The 24,019-nt window shown below is 45.9% G+C and overlaps 1 protein-coding gene across 1 annotated transcript in view; it reads left to right on the top strand.

Annotated features, from left to right (window-relative positions):
- Positions 1 to 23,102, top strand: part of LOC138248747 (putative gastrointestinal growth factor xP1) — a 30,995-nt gene extending 7,893 nt beyond the window's left edge. Inside the window, exons 3-4 of the mRNA XM_069202606.1 lie at positions 18,519 to 18,620; positions 23,005 to 23,102. Coding sequence (XP_069058707.1) covers positions 18,519 to 18,586 — 68 coding nt within the window. The 3' untranslated portion in view covers positions 18,587 to 18,620; positions 23,005 to 23,102. The remainder of the gene's footprint in view (positions 1 to 18,518; positions 18,621 to 23,004) is intronic.
- Positions 23,103 to 24,019: the final 917 nt, after the last annotated feature.

Below are 24,019 nucleotides of genomic sequence, written 5' to 3'. Positions count from 1 at the left end.
GTTTAGGAAAGTGACCCTTCCCACAGGAAGTGGTCACTGTAGTGGGTGTAGCCACCCAAGGGTAAGTGTCTCATGAAACACTACCAGGTTCCCCCTAAAACGTCCACTAAATTCGGTATTTAGTGGGCTCCCCTAGACCAAGAAATAAGATTCGAAAAGGACTCCAAGAAGAAAAGAAGACCAGCACCAAAGAAGCCGCCAGGACGAGAACTGAGGACCTGCTGCAATAGAAGAGGCTCCAAGACCCCTGCTTGCTGCACAAAAGTCCCGACAATCGTGACAGCTGAGGAGCTGAACACTGGACTGACCCCAAGAAACCCCAGGGACATCCAGGCTTCAAGGAGCATCCAACATCTTCCTCCTGAGTGGAGGCACCACTCAAGAAAAGCAGGAAAACTGCAAAGAACCAAGAAACCAGTGAGGGTCATTTCACTGAATCGCCGATATCTCTGCGACTGGAAGTTACAGCCAGACCCGACAACACACTGACAGCTACCCAGAAGTGCCCCCCAACTGACCCAAGTTTGGTGGCACTGCAACCCCCAGTGGCCGAAATAGAGCAATACCCTGGGTCCTGGTCAGTTGACATCGGACCAGGTGAAAACCAGCTCCCACCGAGCTGAAAGAGGATGAGGAGGAAGCCCCAGTTGAGGGACTTAAGGAACACCCTGGACCTCCGACCAGAGTGCCCCCGTTGTCCTGTAAGTTGCCTTCCAAGAGACTTACCTCCAATTCCAGTGGACTCCATTGTGAACAGCCTCCAAAACTTCCAAGATGTCCCGCGCCTGGCCGCCCTGGGCCTTGCATCGCAGGATCTACTATGTGCCACAGGTCCCCAGCCCCTTTCGACCTCAACAGCCCAAGGGGACCCCCAGGCACCACTCCAAACCAGCTCCTTTTCCAAGTGGCCTATCCAGGTGGCCCTTTGCCTGTGCCAAGAACTTCTCCAACACTGGTCCCGCCGAAACCGGGAGCCGTCCGAGCCTCTACAGCTGACACGAGGTGCCCACTGACTACTGCAACCACCCTGCAAAAGAAGAGACTGGTAACTCAACTGTGCGATTTTTAATGCATTTCTAAAAGTGACAGCCTATTGATTCCTATAGTGCGTAATAAAGCATAGAAATACAAACATTATTAAAACTTCAAAAATTCAAAACATAAAAAGTACTTAACGTATTCTAAAGATTTTAGTCTTAAAAATTATATAAACAGGAAATGCCCCAAAACACAACATGGACACATAACATGTTCCCAAAAAAAACTGACCTGTTTTTTGCAAAGTGCCTAGCTGTGGATTTTGGCCTCTAGCTCAGCCGGCACCTGGGGAAATCTACCAAACCTGTGCATTTTTTTAAACTAGACTTCTAGGGGAATTCAGGATGGGGTGACTTGTGGGACTCTCACCAGGTTCTATTACCCAGAATCCTTTGCAAACCTCAAAACTTGTAAAAAAAAACACTTTTTCCTCACATTTCGGTGACGGAAAGATCTGGAATCTGAGAGGAGCCACACATTTCCTTCTACCAAGCATTCCCTAAAGTTTCCCGATAGAAATGGTACCTCACTTGTGTGGGTAGGCCTAGTGCCCGCGACAGGAAATGCCCCAAAACACAACGTGGACACATTATATTTTCCCAAAGAAAATTGACCTGTTTTTTGCAAAGTGTCTAGCTGTGGATTTTGGCCTGTAGCTCAGCTGGCACAGAGGGAATCCTAGCAAACCTGGAAATTTCTGAAAACTAGACTCCTAGGGAAACTCAGGATGGGGTAATTTGTGGCACTCTCACCAGGTTGTGTTACCCAGAATCCTTTGCGAACCTCAAAATTTGAAGAAAAAAGAAACACTTTTTCCTCACATTTCGGTGCTGCAAAGTTCTGGAATCTGAGGGGAGCCACAAACTTCTGTCTACCCAGTGTTCCCCCAGGTCTCCCGATAAAAATGGTACCTCACTTGTGTGGGTAGGCCTAGTGCCCGGGACAGGAAATGCCCCAAAACACTTTGTGGACACATCAACATTATCAAATACAAAACTACCTGTTTTTGCGGGGGGCACCTGTGTTTTTGGTCCTGGGCTCAGCAGCCATCTAGGGAAACCTACCAAAACCAGACATTTCGGAAAACTAGACACCCAAGGAAGTTTAGGGAGGTGTGACTTGCGTGGATCCCCCAGTGTTTTCTTACCCAGAATCCTCAGCAAACCTCAAATTTAGCTAAAAAAATCAAATTTTCCCCACATGTCTGTGTGGGATCACCACACCGGCACAAATTGCCTACCACCCAACGTTCCCCTCAGTCTCCTGATAAAAATGATACCTCATTTGCGTAGGTGGGCGAAGTGCTTGTGACAGGCAAGAGCCAAAAACATGTAGAAAATAAGGGGGAACCAAAGAGGGCCCAAAAAGGCAGTTTGAGAAAAAAACGTTTTTGGGCTGACAAGTGGGGTAGGCCGTTCATCAGTATATATGCGACAACGCTGGGTGGTAGGAATTTTGTGGATTCCTGCAGATTGCGGAAGGCTCCATCACAAAAATGTGGGGAAAATGTGTGATTTCAAGCAAAGTTGGAGGTTTGCAGTGCATTGTGGGTAAGAAAATGGTGCGGGGTGCATGTGAAGCACACCACCCTGGACTCACCCAGATGTTTAGTTTTCAGATGTGTCTAGGTCTCATAGATTTTTCTACAAGGCAGCGTCCCAAAGTCCAAAAAGTGCAGCCCTCACCATTCCAAGTGGGACGATTTTGAGAGTTTGACAAGCTCTCATGGCCCGAATGTAAAACCAAAACCCCAAAAGTATCAAATGTCCTCTTGCTTGCCGTGGGTTGCCTAAGGGGTCGCTCCCCTTATGTGAAACTAACCTAAAAAAAAAATCCCTGGTGTCTAGTGGTTTCTGCCCCTCTTGGGGGCAGATTGGCCTAACAAAAATAGGCTGATCTGCCCCCAAGGGGGCAGAAATGGCCTAAGGACAATTTGCCCCCCAGGGGAGCGACCCTTGCCTAAGGGGTCGCTCCCCACATGTAAAAAAACAGAAAACAAACACAAAAAAAGATCCCTGGCATCTAGAGGTTTCTGCCCCCTCTGGGGGCAGATTGGCCTAACAATAATAGGCTGATATGCCACCGGGGGGGGGGGGGGGCAGAAAAGGCCTTAAAAAAAATTGACCCCATAGGGATCGACCCTTGCCCAAGGGGTCGCTCCCCTTATAAGTATAAACAAAAAACAACAAAATCCCTGGTGTCTAGTGGGCATTTCTGCTGCCCGATCGCTTCACGATCAGGCAGCAGAAATGCTCAGAGAGACATCAAAGGAAAAGGAAAGACCTTTTCTTTCCTTTGAAGCCTCTCCCACCCCAGCAAGAGATTGGAAGAAAAATGCTTTTACATTTCTCTTCCGATGGAAGCTGAGCTTCCAGTGTGGTGGGGGCAGCATCTGATGAGGTCAGCGCGCAGTCGCACGCTGACGTCATCAGACGTCCCTGGGGGGGTCAGGTGGGGGCAGTGGAAGGGGAAGCAATTTCCCTTCCACTGCTGCCCATGGGACAGGGGTGCTTGGCCAGCAGGGGCGCGCTAGCGCTACCCCAAAGGGCCTATAGCAGGACGTAATGGTTACGTCCTCGGCACCCAAGCGGTGCAAACGAGGAAGGAACCGTTATGTCCTCGGCACCCAAGGGGTTAGAAGCAGACACAGGCATGGTGGTCTGCTGTCCCCTGCAGGCCACTATCCCTGTGAGTGCAGTCATTCCCAATGGGGTTGCAAATTCCTACCTACCACATGAATATTGATGCGGTAGGTCATTTACGACCCCATTGGGAATTGCAAACAGTGTGAGTTACACTGTTGTACATTTGGTTTTGCGACTCGCAATTTGCGACTCGCAAAGGAGTCGCGAATTGTGAGTTACAAAAATCACGGTCGTACATCTGGCCTTCCACGTTAACATTAAAATTAGGCGCAAACAGCATTTCTGTGAAATTTTAAATCAAAGGTTTTGTGTAAATTGCACATTTCCATTGATTTTGCCCCGCGACATACATTCCCGGTGATTCTAATTAAATTAAGTGGACTAACCAGTGTTGTAATGGAAATACTTTGTGAAAATACCGGTCACACATCTATTTTCTGCAAGTTATTTCTCATTACACTGGAATCGGACACAAAAAAACAATCCAGTATCATTTGCAAATGGTATCATACTATCTGGGTTTGCAGTTAACCCCATCATGACACTCAGAAAGAGAGGGTTAGTAATATTTTAGAGGCCCTGAACAAAACAATGCAATCAATCATCATATTGCATTAAAGTAGGATCTTTTGAAAGGGTGATTTGACTTGATCGCTACAATCTGAGGCAAAAGCACCCTGTGCAAATTGAACTTGTGGCAAGTGCTTCCAGAGTTTTTAAACTTGATTCACAGACCAGGACATAAACTTGGGAGGCAGTATTTCTGCTAGTTTTACATTCAGTATAAGCAGCAAAACCCTCAATTTGCGGCTGATAGCTGCATTTCCCAGCCCCATCGGAATTATGAGCTCTCAGGGAACACCTCAGGAGATTCTGGCTGCAAAGAGCAACCAAAATGTGTGGGTGAAAGGGTTTTCCAAAATGAGGCATTACTGGGAGAGTCTGGCCCATAATTATTAACTGTCCTGGTAATTCCTCACTTCTAGTTCAGCCTTCATAATCCCATTAGTAATCCCCAGTCCCCCATCTCCAGCACTGCAGATTTACCAGCACCTCTAGTATGGAAGGCCAAGTTACTGGAATAAATAACAGGCTGGCCATAATGAGAGCCCAGGTAGCATTTGATGCTCAAACACGTGCAAAAGTGCCATTTGCACTTATTGTGAGAGGAGGCCTCTTTTTGCATAGTTAGCCCCCACTTTTTGCCTGATGTTGATGTGTTCTAGAAATTGGTAGTACCCAGGGCCCCTGCTAAACAGGTTCCCTGTGCCAGAGCTCTTTCCCTAAAACTGTTGTCATGCTTGGCACAATTGGTTACACTCTTAAATACCGCTATAAGTCCTTGGTTAAATGGGTACCCCAGTATACCAGGGCAAGAGATATTAAGAGTAGGCCCCTGGGGGCAGCAGCACTGATTGTACCACCTCCAAGGGCCCTGCACCCAGATGCACCTAGCACTGCCATGGCAGGCTGAGTGTACTGGGGCAACCCTAAAAGGACAAACTCAACATGGCACACTCTCTGTGTGCCCTGTCCACCATACACTGCATATGTTATGGATAAGTCACCCCTCTAGCAGGACTTTCAGCCCTAAGGCGGGGTACACCATACTATATGTGAGGGCATAATTGCATGAGCAATATGCCCCCACCGTGTCCTTGCCAAACCTAGGACATAGTGAGTGAACAGAGCTGCCATTTTTCATGTATGTGCTGGGCACTGGTCCAAAACACGAGTTACCCAGCTACATAATGGCCACCCTGCACCCTGGGTTGTTTGGTATCAAACAACTCAGAATATTAAATCCAAACTGGTGCCAGTATTGGATTTAACCCTAAATGTACCCACGGGCCACCTTAGAGGTGCCCCCTGCAAAAGCTAACCCTAACTGGCAGAGTTTCTGGCTGATTCCATCCAGCTGTCGCTCCAGACAGCCAATATACAAAACCTGGGGGAGAGCCTTGGCTCTCTGGTTTTGTAAGACAATGCCCTTCCTGGGTGGAGGAGCTAACACCCCCTCCCTCAAGAATGTGCAAAACCCTGGTGGTGAGCTTCAGAAGGCTACAGCCCCTGAAACATGAGCCTCCAGGCCTGCTGCTAGCAACAGAGGGCTTCCCCCTTTACAAACCGCCACTTTTGGCTGGAGCAAAGGCGGGAAACCAGACAAAGGATAGGAAGAGTGGCCTCACTGACGATGCACCACCTCTAAGGGCTTGCATGCAAAGTGAACCCTCTAATTCAGTTTCTTGGAATGGAGAAAAACAGCCAATGAGGTTTAGGAAAGTGACCCTTCCCACAGGAAGTGGTCACTGTAGTGGGTGTAGCCACCCAAGGGTAAGTGTCTCATGAAACACTACCAGGTTCCCCCTAAAACGTCCACTAAATTCGGTATTTAGTGGGCTCCCCTAGACCAAGAAATAAGATTCGAAAAGGACTCCAAGAAGAAAAGAAGACCAGCACCAAAGAAGCCGCCAGGACGAGAACTGAGGACCTGCTGCAATAGAAGAGGCTCCAAGACCCCTGCTTGCTGCACAAAAGTCCCGACAATCGTGACAGCTGAGGAGCTGAACACTGGACTGACCCCAAGAAACCCCAGGGACATCCAGGCTTCAAGGAGCATCCAACATCTTCCTCCTGAGTGGAGGCACCACTCAAGAAAAGCAGGAAAACTGCAAAGAACCAAGAAACCAGTGAGGGTCATTTCACTGAATCGCCGATATCTCTGCGACTGGAAGTTACAGCCAGACCCGACAACACACTGACAGCTACCCAGAAGTGCCCCCCAACTGACCCAAGTTTGGTGGCACTGCAACCCCCAGTGGCCGAAATAGAGCAATACCCTGGGTCCTGGTCAGTTGACATCGGACCAGGTGAAAACCAGCTCCCACCGAGCTGAAAGAGGATGAGGAGGAAGCCCCAGTTGAGGGACTTAAGGAACACCCTGGACCTCCGACCAGAGTGCCCCCGTTGTCCTGTAAGTTGCCTTCCAAGAGACTTACCTCCAATTCCAGTGGACTCCGTTGTGAACAGCCTCCAAAACTTCCAAGATGTCCCGCGCCTGGCCGCCCTGGGCCTTGCATCGCAGGATCTACTATGTGCCACAGGTCCCCAGCCCCTTTCGACCTCAACAGCCCAAGGGGACCCCCAGGCACCACTCCAAACCAGCTCCTTTTCCAAGTGGCCTATCCAGTTGGCCCTTTGCCTGTGCCAAGAACTTCTCCAACACTGGTCCCGCCGAAACCGGGAGCCATCCGAGGCTCTACAGCTGACACGAGGTGCCCACTGACTACTGCAACCACCCTGCAAAAGAAGAGACTGGTAACTCAACTGTGCGATTTTTAATGCATTTCTAAAAGTGACAGCCTATTGATTCCTATAGTGCGTAATTAAGCATAGAAATACAAACATTATTAAAACTTCAAAAATTCAAAACATAAAAAGTACTTAACGTATTCTAAAGATTTTAGTCTTAAAAATTATATAAACAGGAAATGCCCCAAAACACAACATGGACACATAACATGTTCCCAAAAAAAACTGACCTGTTTTTTGCAAAGTGCCTAGCTGTGGATTTTGGCCTCTAGCTCAGCCGGCACCTGGGGAAATCTACCAAACCTGTGCATTTTTTTAAACTAGACTTCTAGGGGAATTCAGGATGGGGTGACTTGTGGGACTCTCACCAGGTTCTATTACCCAGAATCCTTTGCAAACCTCAAAACTTGTCAAAAAAAACACTTTTTCCTCACATTTCGGTGACGGAAAGATCTGGAATCTGAGAGGAGCCACACATTTCCTTCTACCAAGCATTCCCTAAAGTTTCCCGATAGAAATGGTACCTCACTTGTGTGGGTAGGCCTAGTGCCCGCGACAGGAAATGCCCCAAAACACAACGTGGACACATTATATTTTCCCAAAGAAAATTGACCTGTTTTTTGCAAAGTGTCTAGCTGTGGATTTTGGCCTGTAGCTCAGCTGGCACAGAGGGAATCCTAGCAAACCTGGAAATTTCTGAAAACTAGACTCCTAGGGAAACTCAGGATGGGGTAATTTGTGGCACTCTCACCAGGTTGTGTTACCCAGAATCCTTTGCGAACCTCAAAATTTGAAGAAAAAAGAAACACTTTTTCCTCACATTTCGGTGCTGCAAAGTTCTGGAATCTGAGGGGAGCCACAAACTTCTGTCTACCCAGTGTTCCCCCAGGTCTCCCGATAAAAATGGTACCTCACTTGTGTGGGTAGGCCTAGTGCCCGGGACAGGAAATGCCCCAAAACACTTTGTGGACACATCAACATTATCAAATACAAAACTACCTGTTTTTGCGGGGGGCACCTGTGTTTTTGGTCCTGGGCTCAGCAGCCATCTAGGGAAACCTACCAAAACCAGACATTTCGGAAAACTAGACACCCGAGGAAGTTTAGGGAGGTGTGACTTGCGTGGATCCCCCAGTGTTTTCTTACCCAGAATCCTCAGCAAACCTCAAATTTTGCTAAAAAAATCAAATTTTCCCCACATGTCTGTGTGGGATCACCACACCGGCACAAATTGCCTACCACCCAACGTTCCCCTCAGTCTCCTGATAAAAATGATACCTCATTTGCGTAGGTGGGCGAAGTGCTTGTGACAGGCAAGAGCCAAAAACATGTAGAAAATAAGGGGGAACCAAAGAGGGCCCAAAAAGGCAGTTTGAGAAAAAAACGTTTTTGGGCTGACAAGTGGGGTAGGCCGTTCATCAGTATATATGCGACAACGCTGGGTGGTAGGAATTTTGTGGATTCCTGCAGATTGCGGAAGGCTCCATCACAAAAATGTGGGGAAAATGTGTGATTTCAAGCAAAGTTGGAGGTTTGCAGTGCATTGTGGGTAAGAAAATGGTGCGGGGTGCATGTGAAGCACACCACCCTGGACTCACCCAGATGTTTAGTTTTCAGATGTGTCTAGGTCTCATAGATTTTTCTACAAGGCAGCGTCCCAAAGTCCAAAAAGTGCAGCCCTCACCATTCCAAGTGGGACGATTTTGAGAGTTTGACAAGCTCTCATGGCCCGAATGTAAAACCAAAACCCCAAAAGTATCAAATGTCCTCTTGCTTGCCGTGGGTTGCCTAAGGGGTCGCTCCCCTTATGTGAAACTAACCTAAAAAAAAAATCCCTGGTGTCTAGTGGTTTCTGCCCCTCTTGGGGGCAGATTGGCCTAACAAAAATAGGCTGATCTGCCCCCAAGGGGGCAGAAATGGCCTAAGGACAATTTGCCCCCCAGGGGAGCGACCCTTGCCTAAGGGGTCGCTCCCCACATGTAAAAAAACAGAAAACAAACACAAAAAAAGATCCCTGGCATCTAGAGGTTTCTGCCCCCTCTGGGGGCAGATTGGCCTAACAATAATAGGCTGATATGCCACCGGGGGGGGGGGCAGAAAAGGCCTTAAAAAAAATTGACCCCATAGGGATCGACCCTTGCCCAAGGGGTCGCTCCCCTTATAAGTATAAACAAAAAACAACAAAATCCCTGGTGTCTAGTGGGCATTTCTGCTGCCCGATCGCTTCACGATCAGGCAGCAGAAATGCTCAGAGAGACATCAAAGGAAAGACCTTTCCTTTCCTTTGAAGCCTCTCCCACCCCAGCAAGAGATTGGAAGAAAAATGCTTTTACATTTCTCTTCCGATGGAAGCTGAGCTTCCAGTGCGGTGGGGGCAGCATCTGATGAGGTCAGCGCGCAGTCGCACGCTGACGTCATCAGACGTCCCTGGGGGGGTCAGGTGGGGGCAGTGGAAGGGGAAGCAATTTCCCTTCCACTGCTGCCCATGGGACAGGGGTGCTTGGCCAGCAGGGGCGCGCTAGCGCTACCCCAAAGGGCCTATAGCAGGACGTAATGGTTACGTCCTCGGCACCCAAGCGGTGCAAACGAGGAAGGAACCGTTATGTCCTCGGCACCCAAGGGGTTAGAAGCAGACACAGGCATGGTGGTCTGCTGTCCCCTGCAGGCCACTATCCCTGTGAGTGCAGTCATTCCCAATGGGGTTGCAAATTCCTACCTACCACATGAATATTGATGCGGTAGGTCATCTACGACCCCATTGGGAATTGCAAACAGTGTGAGTTACACTGTTGTACATTTGGTTTTGCGACTCGCAATTTGCGACTCGCAAAGGAGTCGCGAATTGTGAGTTACAAAAATCACGGTCGTACATCTGGCCTTCCACGTTAACATTAAAATTAGGCGCAAACAGCATTTCTGTGAAATTTTAAATCAAAGGTTTTGTGTAAATTGCACATTTCCATTGATTTTGCCCCGTGACATACATTCCCGGTGATTCTAATTAAATTAAGTGGACTAACCAGTGTTGTAATGGAAATACTTTGGGAAAATACCGGTCACACATCTATTTTCTGCAAGTTATTTCTCATTACACTGGAATCGGACACAAAAAAACAATCCAGTATCATTTGCAAATGGTATCATACTATCTGGGTTTGCAGTTAACCCCATCATGACACTCAGAAAGAGAGGGTTAGTAATATTTTAGAGGCCCTGAACAAAACAATGCAATCAATCATCATATTGCATTAAAGTAGGATCTTTTGAAAGGGTGATTTGACTTGATCGCTACAATCTGAGGCAAAAGCACCCTGTGCAAATTGAACTTGTGGCAAGTGCTTCCAGAGTTTTTAAACTTGATTCACAGACCAGGACATAAACTTGGGAGGCAGTATTTCTGCTAGTTTAACATTCAGTATAAGCAGCAAAACCCTCAATTTGCGGCTGATAGCTGCATTTCCCAGCCCCATCGGAATTATGAGCTCTCAGGGAACACCTCAGGAGATTCTGGCTGCAAAGAGCAACCAATATGTGTGGGTGAAAGGGTTTTCCAAAATGAGGCATTACTGGGAGAGTCTGGCCCATAATTATTAACTGTCCTGGTAATTCCTCACTTCTAGTTCAGCCTTCATAATCCCATTAGTAATCCCCAGTCCCCCATCTCCAGCACTGCAGATTTACCAGCACCTCTAGTATGGGTAATTCTGGAAGGCCAAGTTACTGGAATAAATAACAGGCTGGCCATAATGAGAGCCCAGGTAGCATTTGATGCTCAAACACGTGCAAAAGTGCCATTTGCACTTATTGTGAGAGGAGGCCTCTTTTTGCATAGTTAGCCCCCACTTTTTGCCTGATGTTGATGTGTTCTAGAAATTGGTAGTACCCAGGGCCCCTGCTAAACAGGTTCCCTGTGCCAGAGCTCTTTCCCTAAAACTGTTGTCATGCTTGGCACAATTGGTTACACTCTTAAATACCGCTATAAGTCCTTGGGTAAATGGATACCCCAGTACCCAGGGCAAGAGATATTAAGAGTAGGCCCCTGGGGGCAGCAGCACTGATTGTACCACCTCCAAGGGCCCTGCACCCAGATGCACCTAGCACTGCCATGGCAGGCTGAGTGTACTGGGGCAACCCTAAAAGGACAAACTCAACATGGCACACTCTCTGTGTGCCCTGTCCACCATACACTGCATATGTTATGGATAAGTCACCCCTCTAGCAGGACTTTCAGCCCTAAGGCGGGGTACACCATACTATATGTGAGGGCATAATTGCATGAGCAATATGCCCCCACCGTGTCCTTGCCAAACCTAGGACATAGTGAGTGAACAGAGCTGCCATTTTTCATGTATGTGCTGGGCACTGGTCCAAAACACGAGTTACCCAGCTACATAATGGCCACCCTGCACCCTGGGTTGTTTGGTATCAAACAACTCAGAATATTAAATCCAAACTGGTGCCAGTATTGGATTTAACCCTAAATGTACCCACGGGCCACCTTAGAGGTGCCCCCTGCAAAAGCTAACCCTAACTGGCAGAGTTTCTGGCTGATTCCATCCAGCTGTCGCTCCAGACAGCCAATATACAAAACCTGGGGGAGAGCCTTGGCTCTCTGGTTTTGTAAGACAATGCACTTCCTGGGTGGAGGAGCTAACACCCCCTCCCTCAAGAATGTGCAAAACCCTGGTGGTGAGCTTCAGAAGGCTACAGCCCCTGAAACATGAGCCTCCAGGCCTGCTGCTAGCAACAGAGGGCTTCCCCCTTTACAAACCGCCACTTTTGGCTGGAGCAAAGGCGGGAAACCAGACAAAGGATAGGAAGAGTGGCCTCACTGACGATGAACCACCTCTAAGGGCTTGCATGCAAAGTGAACCCTCTAATTCAGTTTCTTGGAATGGAGAAAAACAGCCAATGAGGTTTAGGAAAGTGACCCTTCCCACAGGAAGTGGTCACTGTAGTGGGTGTAGCCACCCAAGGGTAAGTGTCTCATGAAACACTACCAGGTTCCCCCTAAAACGTCCACTAAATTCGGTATTTAGTGGGCTCCCCTAGACCAAGAAATAAGATTCGAAAAGGACTCCAAGAAGAAAAGAAGACCAGCACCAAAGAAGCCGCCAGGACGAGAACTGAGGACCTGCTGCAATAGAAGAGGCTCCAAGACCCCTGCTTGCTGCACAAAAGTCCCGACAATCGTGACAGCTGAGGAGCTGAACACTGGACTGACCCCAAGAAACCCCAGGGACATCCAGGCTTCAAGGAGCATCCAACATCTTCCTCCTGAGTGGAGGCACCACTCAAGAAAAGCAGGAAAACTGCAAAGAACCAAGAAACCAGTGAGGGTCATTTCACTGAATCGCCGATATCTCTGCGACTGGAAGTTACAGCCAGACCCGACAACACACTGACAGCTACCCAGAAGTGCCCCCCAACTGACCCAAGTTTGGTGGCACTGCAACCCCCAGTGGCCGAAATAGAGCAATACCCTGGGTCCTGGTCAGTTGACATCGGACCAGGTGAAAACCAGCTCCCACCGAGCTGAAAGAGGATGAGGAGGAAGCCCCAGTTGAGGGACTTAAGGAACACCCTGGACCTCCGACCAGAGTGCCCCCGTTGTCCTGTAAGCTGCCTTCCAAGAGACTTACCTCCAATTCCAGTGGACTCCGTTGTGAACAGCCTCCAAAACTTCCAAGATGTCCCGCGTCTGGCCGCCCTGGGCCTTGCATCGCAGGATCTACTATGTGCCACAGGTCCCCAGCCCCTTTCGACCTCAACAGCCCAAGGGGACCCCCAGGCACCACTCCAAACCAGCTCCTTTTCCAAGTGGCCTATCCAGGTGGCCCTTTGCCTGTGCCAAGAACTTCTCCAACACTGGTCCCGCCGAAACCGGGAGCCGTCCGAGGCTCTACAGCTGACACGAGGTGCCCACTGACTACTGCAACCACCCTGCAAAAGAAGAGACTGGTAACTCAACTGTGCGATTTTTAATGCATTTCTAAAAGTGACAGCCTATTGATTCCTATAGTGCGTAATTAAGCATAGAAATACAAACATTATTAAAACTTCAAAAATTCATAACATAAAAAGTACTTAACGTATTCTAAAGATTTTAGTCTAAAAAATTATATAAAAGTTCGAAGTAGTTTTTTAAATTCTTCTCTTGAGTTATTCATTGAGTGTGTGTGGTGCATGATTGGATTTGTGAGTACAGCAAATACTTGGCACATCTCATGAATTAGCCTTACTGCTCGACCAGATACCTTAAAAATTAGAGCATTAGGTGGTCTGATTTTTACCTCTGTGAACTAACATGTGGTTGTTCGGACTCTCTCCATAGTGTGCTTGGTTTTGTACACTACATAGAGGGCCAGCCTCCAACATCTGGCAGCAGCGATGGGATAAAGACTTTGGCCCGTATTTATACTTTTTTAGCACCGCATTTATGTCATTTTTTTATGCTAAATCGGCGCAAACGTACAAAATACAGTTATACTTTGTAAATTTGCGCTGCTTTTGTGTAAAAAAAATGACGCAAGTGTGGCGCTAAGAAAGTATAAATATGGGCCTTTGTGTTTGCTGATACCACGTTTACAATTGTGTTGACACACAAATAACTCTCCAAACTGTCTTTTGCATAATTGTTTTTGATTTTTCTAATTGACTATGATTTTTTACAAATTTCTGAAATATCTGTTAGGGCCTTAGCTAGGTCCCTAAAACTTTGTAAATATTTTTTAAAGTTTTTGCTTTAGTTGGTTATCCAAAAAGGGGAGTTCTTAATTCCAAAAAGGTCCCAACTTTAGTAAATTAAAAATGTCTGATTCAGAGTCCAGAAACCAGGAGCTCAACCTGGAGCCTTATGAGGCATATACGTATGACCAATTAAGGGGACTCTGCAGACTACACAAACTTCAACCTGGAAAAAGCCTCAAAACAGAGAAACTTAGGTTTCTGGTGGCCCAGTATGAAAAAGATCATCCCCCAGCTAATGATGATGACTATGAGGTGCATGAAGATCCTGTGGAAAATGGAGATGAGGTTAACTCCTCTTCTCCCACAAGCTCTATAGCGCCCACAAACAAAGACTTGGAAATTGCCAGGCTGGCCAAAAGAGTGGCTTTAGAAAGTCAGCTTTTGGAGATAGAATAAAAAAGAAAAGAGTTGGGCTTGGCACCCATCTCTGGTGGCAGCATACAAGTGTTGAAAGAAAAGACTTTCAACATTAAACTCCCAAAAAGAGTTGTCCCTCCCTTCACTGAAGGGGATGATATAGTGAAATGGTTTTCTGCCTTTGAAAGAGCCTGTATTGGGTGGGAAATTGAAAAGAAACACTGGGGCACACTGATGTGGGAGTTATTCTCAGGAAAGCTCAGGGATAGGCTCCTGACACTGAATGAAGCACATGCTAAATCCTATGACCTCATGAAGGGTACCCTAATTGAGGCCTTTGGATTTACAACTGAAGAGTACAGGATAAAATTCAGGGAAGCTCGAAAATCCCAAAGCCAAACCTGGGTTGACTTTGTGGATTATTCATTAAAACTGCTGGGTGGTTGGTTAGCTGGTAACAAGTTAACAGATTATGATGGGCTGTATAATGTATTTATGAAAGAGCATCTGTTGAGTAATTGTTCCAATTATAGACTACATCAACATTTGGTAGACCTGGGTCCACTTTCCCCTCAAGAGATGGGGAGGAAGGCAAACCATTGGGTCAAAACAAGGATTACCAAAACTACCACTGGTGGGGGAGACCAAAAGAAAGAGGCCAAAAAGCCCCCCCAAGGGAAAGATGGGAGCCAGGGTAAAAATAACAAAGAGTCTTCTCAAGGCCCCCAAAAATCTTTACAGAAGGGTGGGCCCAGAGACTACTCACAGTCCAGGGGAGGATACAAAGGGAAACACTTTGACGCCAGCAAGGCTTGGTGCCAACACTGTAAGGCAAAAGGGCACCGAACTGGAGACTCTGGCTGTAAAAGCAAAACGAATGCCTCTAGTCAACCTTCAGTAAATGCAGTTGCCAATAACCAGATGTGGTCAGAGGTGTGGCCTGACCATGTCAGTGTCCCCACAGAGGCAACATTTGTCACTGAGGGTGGGGTAGATCTATCCTGTTCTGCCTGGCCAAGTAATATGACCAAATACAGACAGCACCCTGTGATTAATGGGGAGGAAATAGAAGCTTTGAGGGATACAGGGACTAGCATCACTATCGTGTCTCAGCACCTGGTCCCCACAACTCAGTTCCTAATAGGGAGGTCTTTATCCTGTCACCAATGCTGACAATGAGACCAAGTTTCATCCCATGGCTATGGCAAACTTTGAATGGAGAGGAGTAGCAGGTCAGAAAGAGGTGGTTATGTCCTCATCCATCCCTGTAGATTGCCTACTTGGTAATGATCTGGAGCATTCCCCCTGGGCTGAGGTAGAGCTAAAGACCCAATCAGCAATGCTTGGAATCCCTAAATGGACTTGTGTCAAGACTAGGGCACAGAGCAAACTTCAGAGAGAAAAAGGAGAGCTGGATCCTGAAATAGTGGATTGCCTCCCAAGAGAAAAGGACAGAAGACTGGAGGACCAGCTTCACAACAGATCCCAAGACAGGACCCCTCTCCTCAGGAGGAGAAGGAGTCACCCACCTTAGAGGGAACTCAGCCTGAGGAGCTTGGGCCTTGCCACCCAGAGCTCTTGGGCCCAGGGGGATCCTTTAGGCAAGATCTGTTCACGGGACAAAGAGAGTGTCCCACTCTTGAAGGACTGAGACAGCAAGCAGCTCAGGAGGAGCTAGGAAATGTCAGTGGTACCCACAGGGTCTACTGGGAGGAGGGGCTCCTGTTCACTGAGGCCAGAGACCTCAAGCCTGGTGCAACCAGGAGGGTGGTTGTGCCCCAGAAGTTCAGAGACTTCCTTCTCACTTTAGCCCATGACATCCCCCTAGCAGGGCATCTAGTTCAGAACAAGACATGGAGTAGGTTGGGTAACCACTTCTACTGGCCAGATGTGTCCCAAAAAGTGAAGGACTTTTGCCAGTTCTGTCCGTCCTGCCAAGCCAGTGGCAAAGCAGGTGGGCACTTAAAGGTCCCTTTAATTCCACTGCCTTTGGTTGGGGTTCCCTTTGAGAGAGTAGGGGTTGACATTGTTGGCCCCCTTGACCCACCAACAGCATCAGGACATAGATACATCCTCGTGGTAGTGGATCATGCCACTAGGTATCCTGAGGCTATTCCCCTTAGGACCATCACTGCACCTGCAGTGGCCAAAGCCCTCCTGGGTGTCTTTACCAAGGTGGGGTTCCCTAAGGAGGTAGTATCAGACACGGGGTCAAACTTCATATCTGCATACTTAAACCATATGTGGCAGGAATATGGAGTGACCTATATGTTCACTACCCCATACCATCCACAGACCAATGGGCTGGTAGAAAGGTTCAACTAGACCCTAAAAGGCATGATTGGAGGACTCCCTGAAAATCTCAGAAGGAGATGGGATGTCCTACTTCCTTGCCTGCTGTTTGCCTACAGAGAAGTGCCACAAAAGGGAGTGGGTTTTTCACCCTTTGAACTTTTGTTTGGGCATCCTGTTAGGGGACCACTGAGTCTTGTAAGGGAAGGCTGGGAGAGACCTCTCAAAGAGACCAAACCGGACATTGTGGACTATGTGCTTGACCTACGTTCCAGAATGGCTGAGTACATGGAGAAAGCCAGCAAAAATCTTCAGGCCAGCCAAAAGCTTCAAAAGCTTTGGTATGACTGAAAACGGCTATGGTGGAGTTCCAACCATGGCAGGAAGTTTGGGTGTTGGAGCCTGTTGCTCCAAGGGCCCTACAGGACAAATGATCTGGGCCCTATCCCATTCTCAGAAGGAAAGGAGGGGTCACTTATCTAGTGGACCTGGGCAGTTGTAAAAAACCCAAAAGAATCATTTATGTCTACCGCCTAAAAACCTTTCTTTGACAGAGCTGATGTGACCATGGTCACATGGTCACTCAGGGTCACATATGAGGGACAGGAAGATGAGAGTGAACCTCTCCCTGATCTCCTCTTCAGCAATCCTTAAGATGGTTCTGTGGATGGAGCGATCTTGTCAGACACCCTCTCAGGACAACAGCAGACTGCAGAAAAGTGCTCAAAGAGTATGCTGGGCTTTTATCTCTGACCACTGGAAAGACAAACTGGTGTACCCATAATGTGGACACTGGTGACAGCCTGCCTGTCAAAAACAAAAATTACAGACAGTCTGACCATGTCAGAGAAAGCATAGAAGCTGAAGTTAAAAAAATGATGGACTTGGGTGCCATTGAACCATCTGAGAGCCCCTGGGCCAGCCCAGAAGTGTTAGTCCCCAAACCTCGCTCCAGGGGGGACAAGAAAGAAATGAGGTTTTATGTGGACTACAGGGGCCTCAACTCAGTAACCAAAACAGATGCACACCCAATTCCAAGAGCTGATGAGCTCATAGACAGACTAGGGCAGCCAAATATCTGAGTACTTTTGATTTAACATCAGGGTACTGGCAGATTGGCCTGACCCCAGGAGCAAGAGAGAGGTCATCATTTTCTACTGCTAATGGGCATTATCAGTTCACTGTTATGCCCTTTGGACAAAAAAATGCACCTGCCACTTTCCAGAGGTTGGTGAACTAAGTCCTTGCTGGAGTGGGAACTTTTAGTGCAGCTTACTTAGATGCTATAGCTGTCTATAGTTCCACCTGGCAGGATCACCTGATCCACCTGGGAAAGGTCCTTGAGGCTCTGAAAAAAGGCAGGCCTCACTATCAAGGCCAGTAAGTGCCAGATAGGGCAGGGAAACGTTGTGTACCTAGGCCACCTGGTTGGTGGAGGCCAAGTACAACCTCTACAATCCAAGATTCAGACTATTCTGGCTTGGGAAGCTCCTACAAACCAGACCCAAGTCAGGGCACTCCTTGGCTTGACTGGATATTGCAGGAGGTTTGTGAAGGATTATGGCTCAATAGTTGCCCCTCTCACAGAACTCACCTACAAAAAGATGCCCAGAAAGATCAACTGGACAATGAGTTGTCAAAATTCCTTTGACACTCCGAAGAAAGCCATGTGCTCTGATCCAGTACTTCAAGCACCAGACTACTCAAGGGAATTCATAGTCCAGACAGATGCTTCAGAGTTGGGAATAGGAGCAGTCCTCTCCCAAAGGAATGATGATGGATATGACCAGCCAGTTGCTTTTATTAGCAAAAAGCTACTCCCTAGGGAACAAAAATGGAGTGCCATAGAGAGGGAAGACTTTGCTGTGTTTTGGGCCCTAAAACGGGGCATAGGCCAAACCGCCACACTCGTTATACGGCAGTGTCACCGCCCCCTGGCGGTGGTCAAAAGACCATCTCCGGCGTGGTGGTTCAGTTCCCGCCATTGACGGAATGACCCCTGAATCTTTTCCTGTCTCGCCATTTCTACTTGAAATTCCTATGACTTAGTTTCACTCTACCTGATTTTTATATGAGCCACAAAACATGATATAACCTATTCAAAGCTTTTATTTCTGTCTATAGACACATTCTTTGGAAGCCGTCGCACTACGATCAGGAGAAGAACCACCAGGAGAAGAAGGCCTGGCTAAATGTGTGGCTTCTTCGATCACTCGTTTCAGCCTGGTAAGAATGGGTTAACTCCATAAAGCATTAAGTAGACATACGTGATTATATTGAATATACAGTATCAAGCCATGTACCTCTCTCTATGCGGTGTTATATTCACATTTCTAGAGAATGACGTTGTAAAAATGATTTTAGTGTTAAAGAAGCTGTAAGGCTAGGATTACTCTCATGTGATTTAATATTTCTAACTTTGGCACGATTTACAAAAAAAACAGCAGTAAATAGGACAATTTGTAAAAGTCATTAATGCAGATTTTATTGGTTGCTCTATTCTTAGGGACTGCACAGGTAATTCTGCATCTGAAACTAACGATACATTGCTTTTTGGACGTTCTTGGTTGCAGAATTAACACATCTTACGTGTTTTCCGCTGATGAATCGGAAACTATTGCAGAAAATAGTGTTTCTGTCGTAATGTCGATATGCAGTTCCAAAGCTGTGGGTTGTTGTCTGTAACTCTACATCTGGTGAAATGGTTTCACAGAAAACCGTGAGGGTGTGGTTTTGCCATACATCCCGGAATCACGATTCAGATGCAAACTTCTCTTGATTTCCCAATCATAAATTCAAAAGTCTCAAAATGGCGGCAGAAATGGGAAATCTGCATGAGTGAGTCATGCAGAATTGTGACTTTGCACAATTAACCTTTTTCAAACATACACATTTTTTTTAACCTAGAAACACATTCTCTAATGTCCCCTTTGATTTTGGAGTGTTTTCTTTCGTTTCAAACACTAGAGCGGCATTTACTCCGGCTTTTCTCAGGGTGGGAAATCACCTGACATGTACAGGATGGCCCACTCTAAAACTGCTCTACCCATAACTTTACAGCAATTAAACATCCTCTTTGAAGATTAGTGTTGAAATATTCATTTCAAACACCTGTTTCGCAACCCAACATATGCCTTGGCCAGATAATGCACTGATCACACACAACAAAAGCTGTCATCCTCCTCACCCACTCTTAAAAATCCTGAACTCCAAGGCCCCAGTGACATACACACAATCTACAGAAGCTATCACAACCTTCGCTCAGGGAGTCCTTTGCACAATTCTGCTTCTAGGTTCCAACAGAAAAAAGTGTTGATCAGCTGTTAAAGACTGTGTGCACCACCGTTACGAGAACACTTCGCACAGCAGTTTTACAGAAACAAGTCATATTTCTTGGGACAGCTAACAGGTGATAACACTTCGATTTTAGAACAGGAAAAAAGTGAGAAATGCTCCTGTAGTGCAGATAGAGGATATTGTGGCATATCAGAGTGAACCTCAAGTTCTATAAAAGGAGCTACATATTTTTTTGATCAAATCCAAACCAGCCACTATGCCACTTATTTTAATGGGCTAATAATGTATTCAGCTGGCAATACAATATTGCATGAGGATGATGTAACTGAAAGAAATAGGCACTATCTACAAGCCACCCCTTCATTTACTTCTCAAAACTTACCATATCCCAAGTACTATACTGAGAAAATTAAAGCATCTATTCTCGTGGTTGCACCAAGCGTGGCAGAAACCATTAAAGACCTCCACATTACATTAGCACCTGACATATTGGAAATAAATAATACATCTTTTTAGTAGGCCATAGCATTTTAGGAACAAATTTATGCCTTGCTGAAGAAACAAAAATTGGTTGCAAAATGTTTAGCAAAAAAAGCTCATATGCATAATGCTGTTCTTGCGAGCAATTATGCAAGACAAGGTTGATTAAATACATTCTATGTCGTCCTACTTTTTGGTTGCGTCATTCCCAAAAAGTGAAAAATGTAGCAATCTACATTGATCTCACCTCTTCTGCCTCAAAACAAGTTGCAGCTGCCTTGATTAGTACCAACTTTCCAATTATGTTGCAAAGAATGGTGCTCTCAAGCCTGCAAATGGACAGCAATGTGAACTTTAATAATACTCTTGTATATCCCAGACAGGAATATTGCAACACAGTTTACAGGGGGAACGAAAAAATGAAGTACAAACCTACATGGTTGGGGAGGTTTTTTTTGGGCAGAGGTTGTACGACCTGAATACTTCAGCTTAAATTGAGCCTAGACACGTATTTCTGGAATCTCTGGAGTTTAGATTTTTATTTCTCCATACCATGTAAAGGCTATGGTGCAATATTCTAACCTAGGTACACAAGAGCCTTATTACATGGCAGGATGTTCTTGAATGATGACAGGTTGTGTAATGTTCTCATGAAAGTGGACTTGCTTCCCACTACATTTGCAGCAATAGTCATGGTTTATAAATTCTGAACTAGCACTCAATTCAGAGAGTGCAAGCAATATGGAGGCGAAATTCTAAGGGGGTAATGCCCACATTTATTGAATATACAGTTCTTTCACCTGAAACTACTACACAGCCCGCACCCCTGGATGACACCTCTGTTTCTTTCACCCCTACACGGTCTAGATCCCCCTGCCAACTTTCCCATTCCTTTTGCCAGAACATTTGCCTACCACTGCCCCCGATTTCCGTATTTCACTATCTCTTTTGAATCAACCCAACCCTCTCTTGTTGTAGTGCTCTGTTTTCTTCACAGATCTCTCTTTGTCTCCATTGGTTTGTTGCTAGCTTTGTGCCATGCCATGTAATTCTACTTGCATACATACTTATATACATTCAACAATCCCCAGAAGACTGCCACTCACACTGAAGACTTGGACACCCTTTTAAACTTCACCAACCTCACCTCTCCTCTCCTCTTCTGCAGCCTGAGCCCTACTAATTGCACAATACGAGCCCTATGCAGAGGTGGAGGGGATTCGCAGTCTCCATGCGGAGAGATTGCGAGTGGCACAATGGCAGGATGCAAGATGTGCAACACAGCAGCCTCGTGGTCACTACGTCATAGCTTGAATTATACAGCTTTCAAGGGACCTTATCAATCTCTTCACAGTATGCAGTGAGAAAACCAACACCCACCCTGGTACAGGAAGTTAAGGGAGGCATATTTGGGAGCAGGCATGGTGAGGTCAGAGCCGTTAACAAATACTATTAGTGTTAGATTTGTGCCTGGAGGCCGGCTGAAAGAAACAGCTCAGAATAAAGAGGTGGAGAGATGGGAAGGTTAGGGTAAGAGCAGTACAGACAATGACATGATTGAAGATGGAGATGAGGCAGTCTGGCTCTGGTGCGGACACCCGTGAAAGAAGGGGAGGACAGTCAAATGTTGAATTGGTCAAGCTAAAGTGGGTAGTAGGATATGCTTTAAGAATGTGGACATTAATAAAAGGGGGTGGTGGTCTAGAGTTCCTGTAGGGGCAGGAACTGTTTAGTGCAGTGGTTCCCAACTTGTGTTCCGGGGACCCATGGGGTCATAAAGCACCCTCAGGGGGTCAAATACTGCTTAGTAAATTAAATATTAACAGATTAATGAAGGGTATATAAGTGTTTATGAATAAAGTGGCTCAATGTACAACTGAAAATTTGAAAACATACTATAAATGTCAAGGAATTTAAAATTGAAGGCTAAAAATTAAATTAGTATCCTCAGATTAAGTCATGGGAGCACTGTAGGTGCATCAAACAGAAAATGGCATGGATGAGTTGTGGTTTCAATTAAATTTAGAAAAGCTCCAACATTCCTATTAAATGTACATATTTGTAATTTATATTTGCAAATTAAATAAAATGTGTTATCATTTGTGTATGTGTTTGATGAATATTTGTTTCTATATTTTTTGTGTATTGTTTTGCGTTTGTATTTGCGTTTTACCAACAGTGTTTACGCTGGGGTACCTGGCTTCCAGTAATGACTCAGTGGGGTGTCCCCGGATTCCAATAATGAGTCAGAGGGGGGTCGCTAGGTTCCAGTAATGATAAAGTGGGGGTCCACAGAAGTTAAAGGGTTGGGAACCACTGGTTCAGTGGAAGGTGAGATTAGAAATCTTTTTAGGGGATTAGAATGCGTTGCTAAACTGAAGGTTTGTAGAAATTGTGGGTGCTGCTTGCTTCCAATAAAGCAGCCCTTTCCACATAAGACTAGCTGGTATGGTCCCTTTCTCAAAGACTCCAACAAGACTGATTGTTGATAAAATGAATAGTTGCAAACCTTTGCCTCATTAGCGGCCTTAACATTACCTGGCATCGCACTTATGGTCCGGAAATCAATCAGAGCAATAGAGCTGCAACTCACTTTAGAAGTATTTAACATATTTAAAATCAGACATCAGTGACACTATGTTTAAGTCCAATTTTCCGCTAATTGCATTAATACAGCAGTTAAACCGCATCCACACAGCTATCACTATTCTCCAATAGGTTTAGCACGAACCAAAACACCAATATTGAACCTAATATGTTTTGTTCTCAAGAAAGGTTCCATAGGATGGTCTATTGGTGCCAGCTAATTATTTTCCTTTTTATTTTTTTGCAGATTTCCTTGATGTATATCGGAAACGAGACGAGGCTGTTAATGTCTACCAGCTTTTCCTGATTTTATTGGCTGGCTTATTAAATAATATTGCAAATTGAGTTCTAGCCTGAGAGTGTTTTTATTGGAATTCTTCTTATCCATATGGTTGTAAACCCAAGACCAAGTATTCCTTGTTCCTCAATTACTTAATCTTAACTCTGACTTTGATTTCTTTGTGCCTCACTCGCTTTCTTTTGTTTTTGGTTGGCGACATCAACCAAGCATTTAAAGTGAGGTTGGTATGCTGTGTATATTATGCAAGCCATCACAACGACCCATGCCCACATTTCCATGGTCATGGTACTGAATTGATCTTCTCGCTGCTCCACAATGGCACATCTATTTATCCAAAAAACAGTTGCCTATTATTATCTAATGGTGTGCACACGTTTTCACAGTGGGATTTGTGTAACATACCACCTACTGCATGGGCAAAAGCAGACAAATGTAAAAGTTAAGAAGACCCCGAATCTTGCTAAACTATCAACTCCGCTTTATTTTTGAGTGCCATATAAGCTGCATTCATTGACACTCATGCTAATAAAGTGTCTGAACTCGTTTTCAACATGTTCAGTGATAAGAGTCAACGTCCAATTTTATATCACTACTGTGTCATTTTTATCTTATAGTTCAGTATTTCACTACTATCCAGAACACATCACTCTAAAATGGAAAATAAACAAATTTGTGATAAATAGCTGAACAAGATCAAGGGCTTGCAGGTTGCTGTTGCCTGATTGACATTTGAAAACCCCCATTGCTCCCCCCTTATTGTATGTCATAATCTGGAAAGAAATACGCAAACTGCTCACTAGCAGATAGTGTACAGAAAACTCATATTGTCTAGTATTAAACTAAACATGTGCCACGGATGAAGGAAATGTGTTAAAACGGGACAACATAAAACACAGCTTCTTGAAGCTCTTAAACATACAATTGAAGCATCCTTACAAGAGAGAAATCTAAATGTGTAAGC

Source organism: Pleurodeles waltl, chromosome 8 (genome assembly GCF_031143425.1).
Source record: "Pleurodeles waltl isolate 20211129_DDA chromosome 8, aPleWal1.hap1.20221129, whole genome shotgun sequence".
Lineage (NCBI taxonomy): Eukaryota > Metazoa > Chordata > Amphibia > Caudata > Salamandridae > Pleurodeles > Pleurodeles waltl.
Note: the sequence above shows the minus strand (reverse complement) of the source record. Positions and strands in the feature narration are given on the sequence as shown.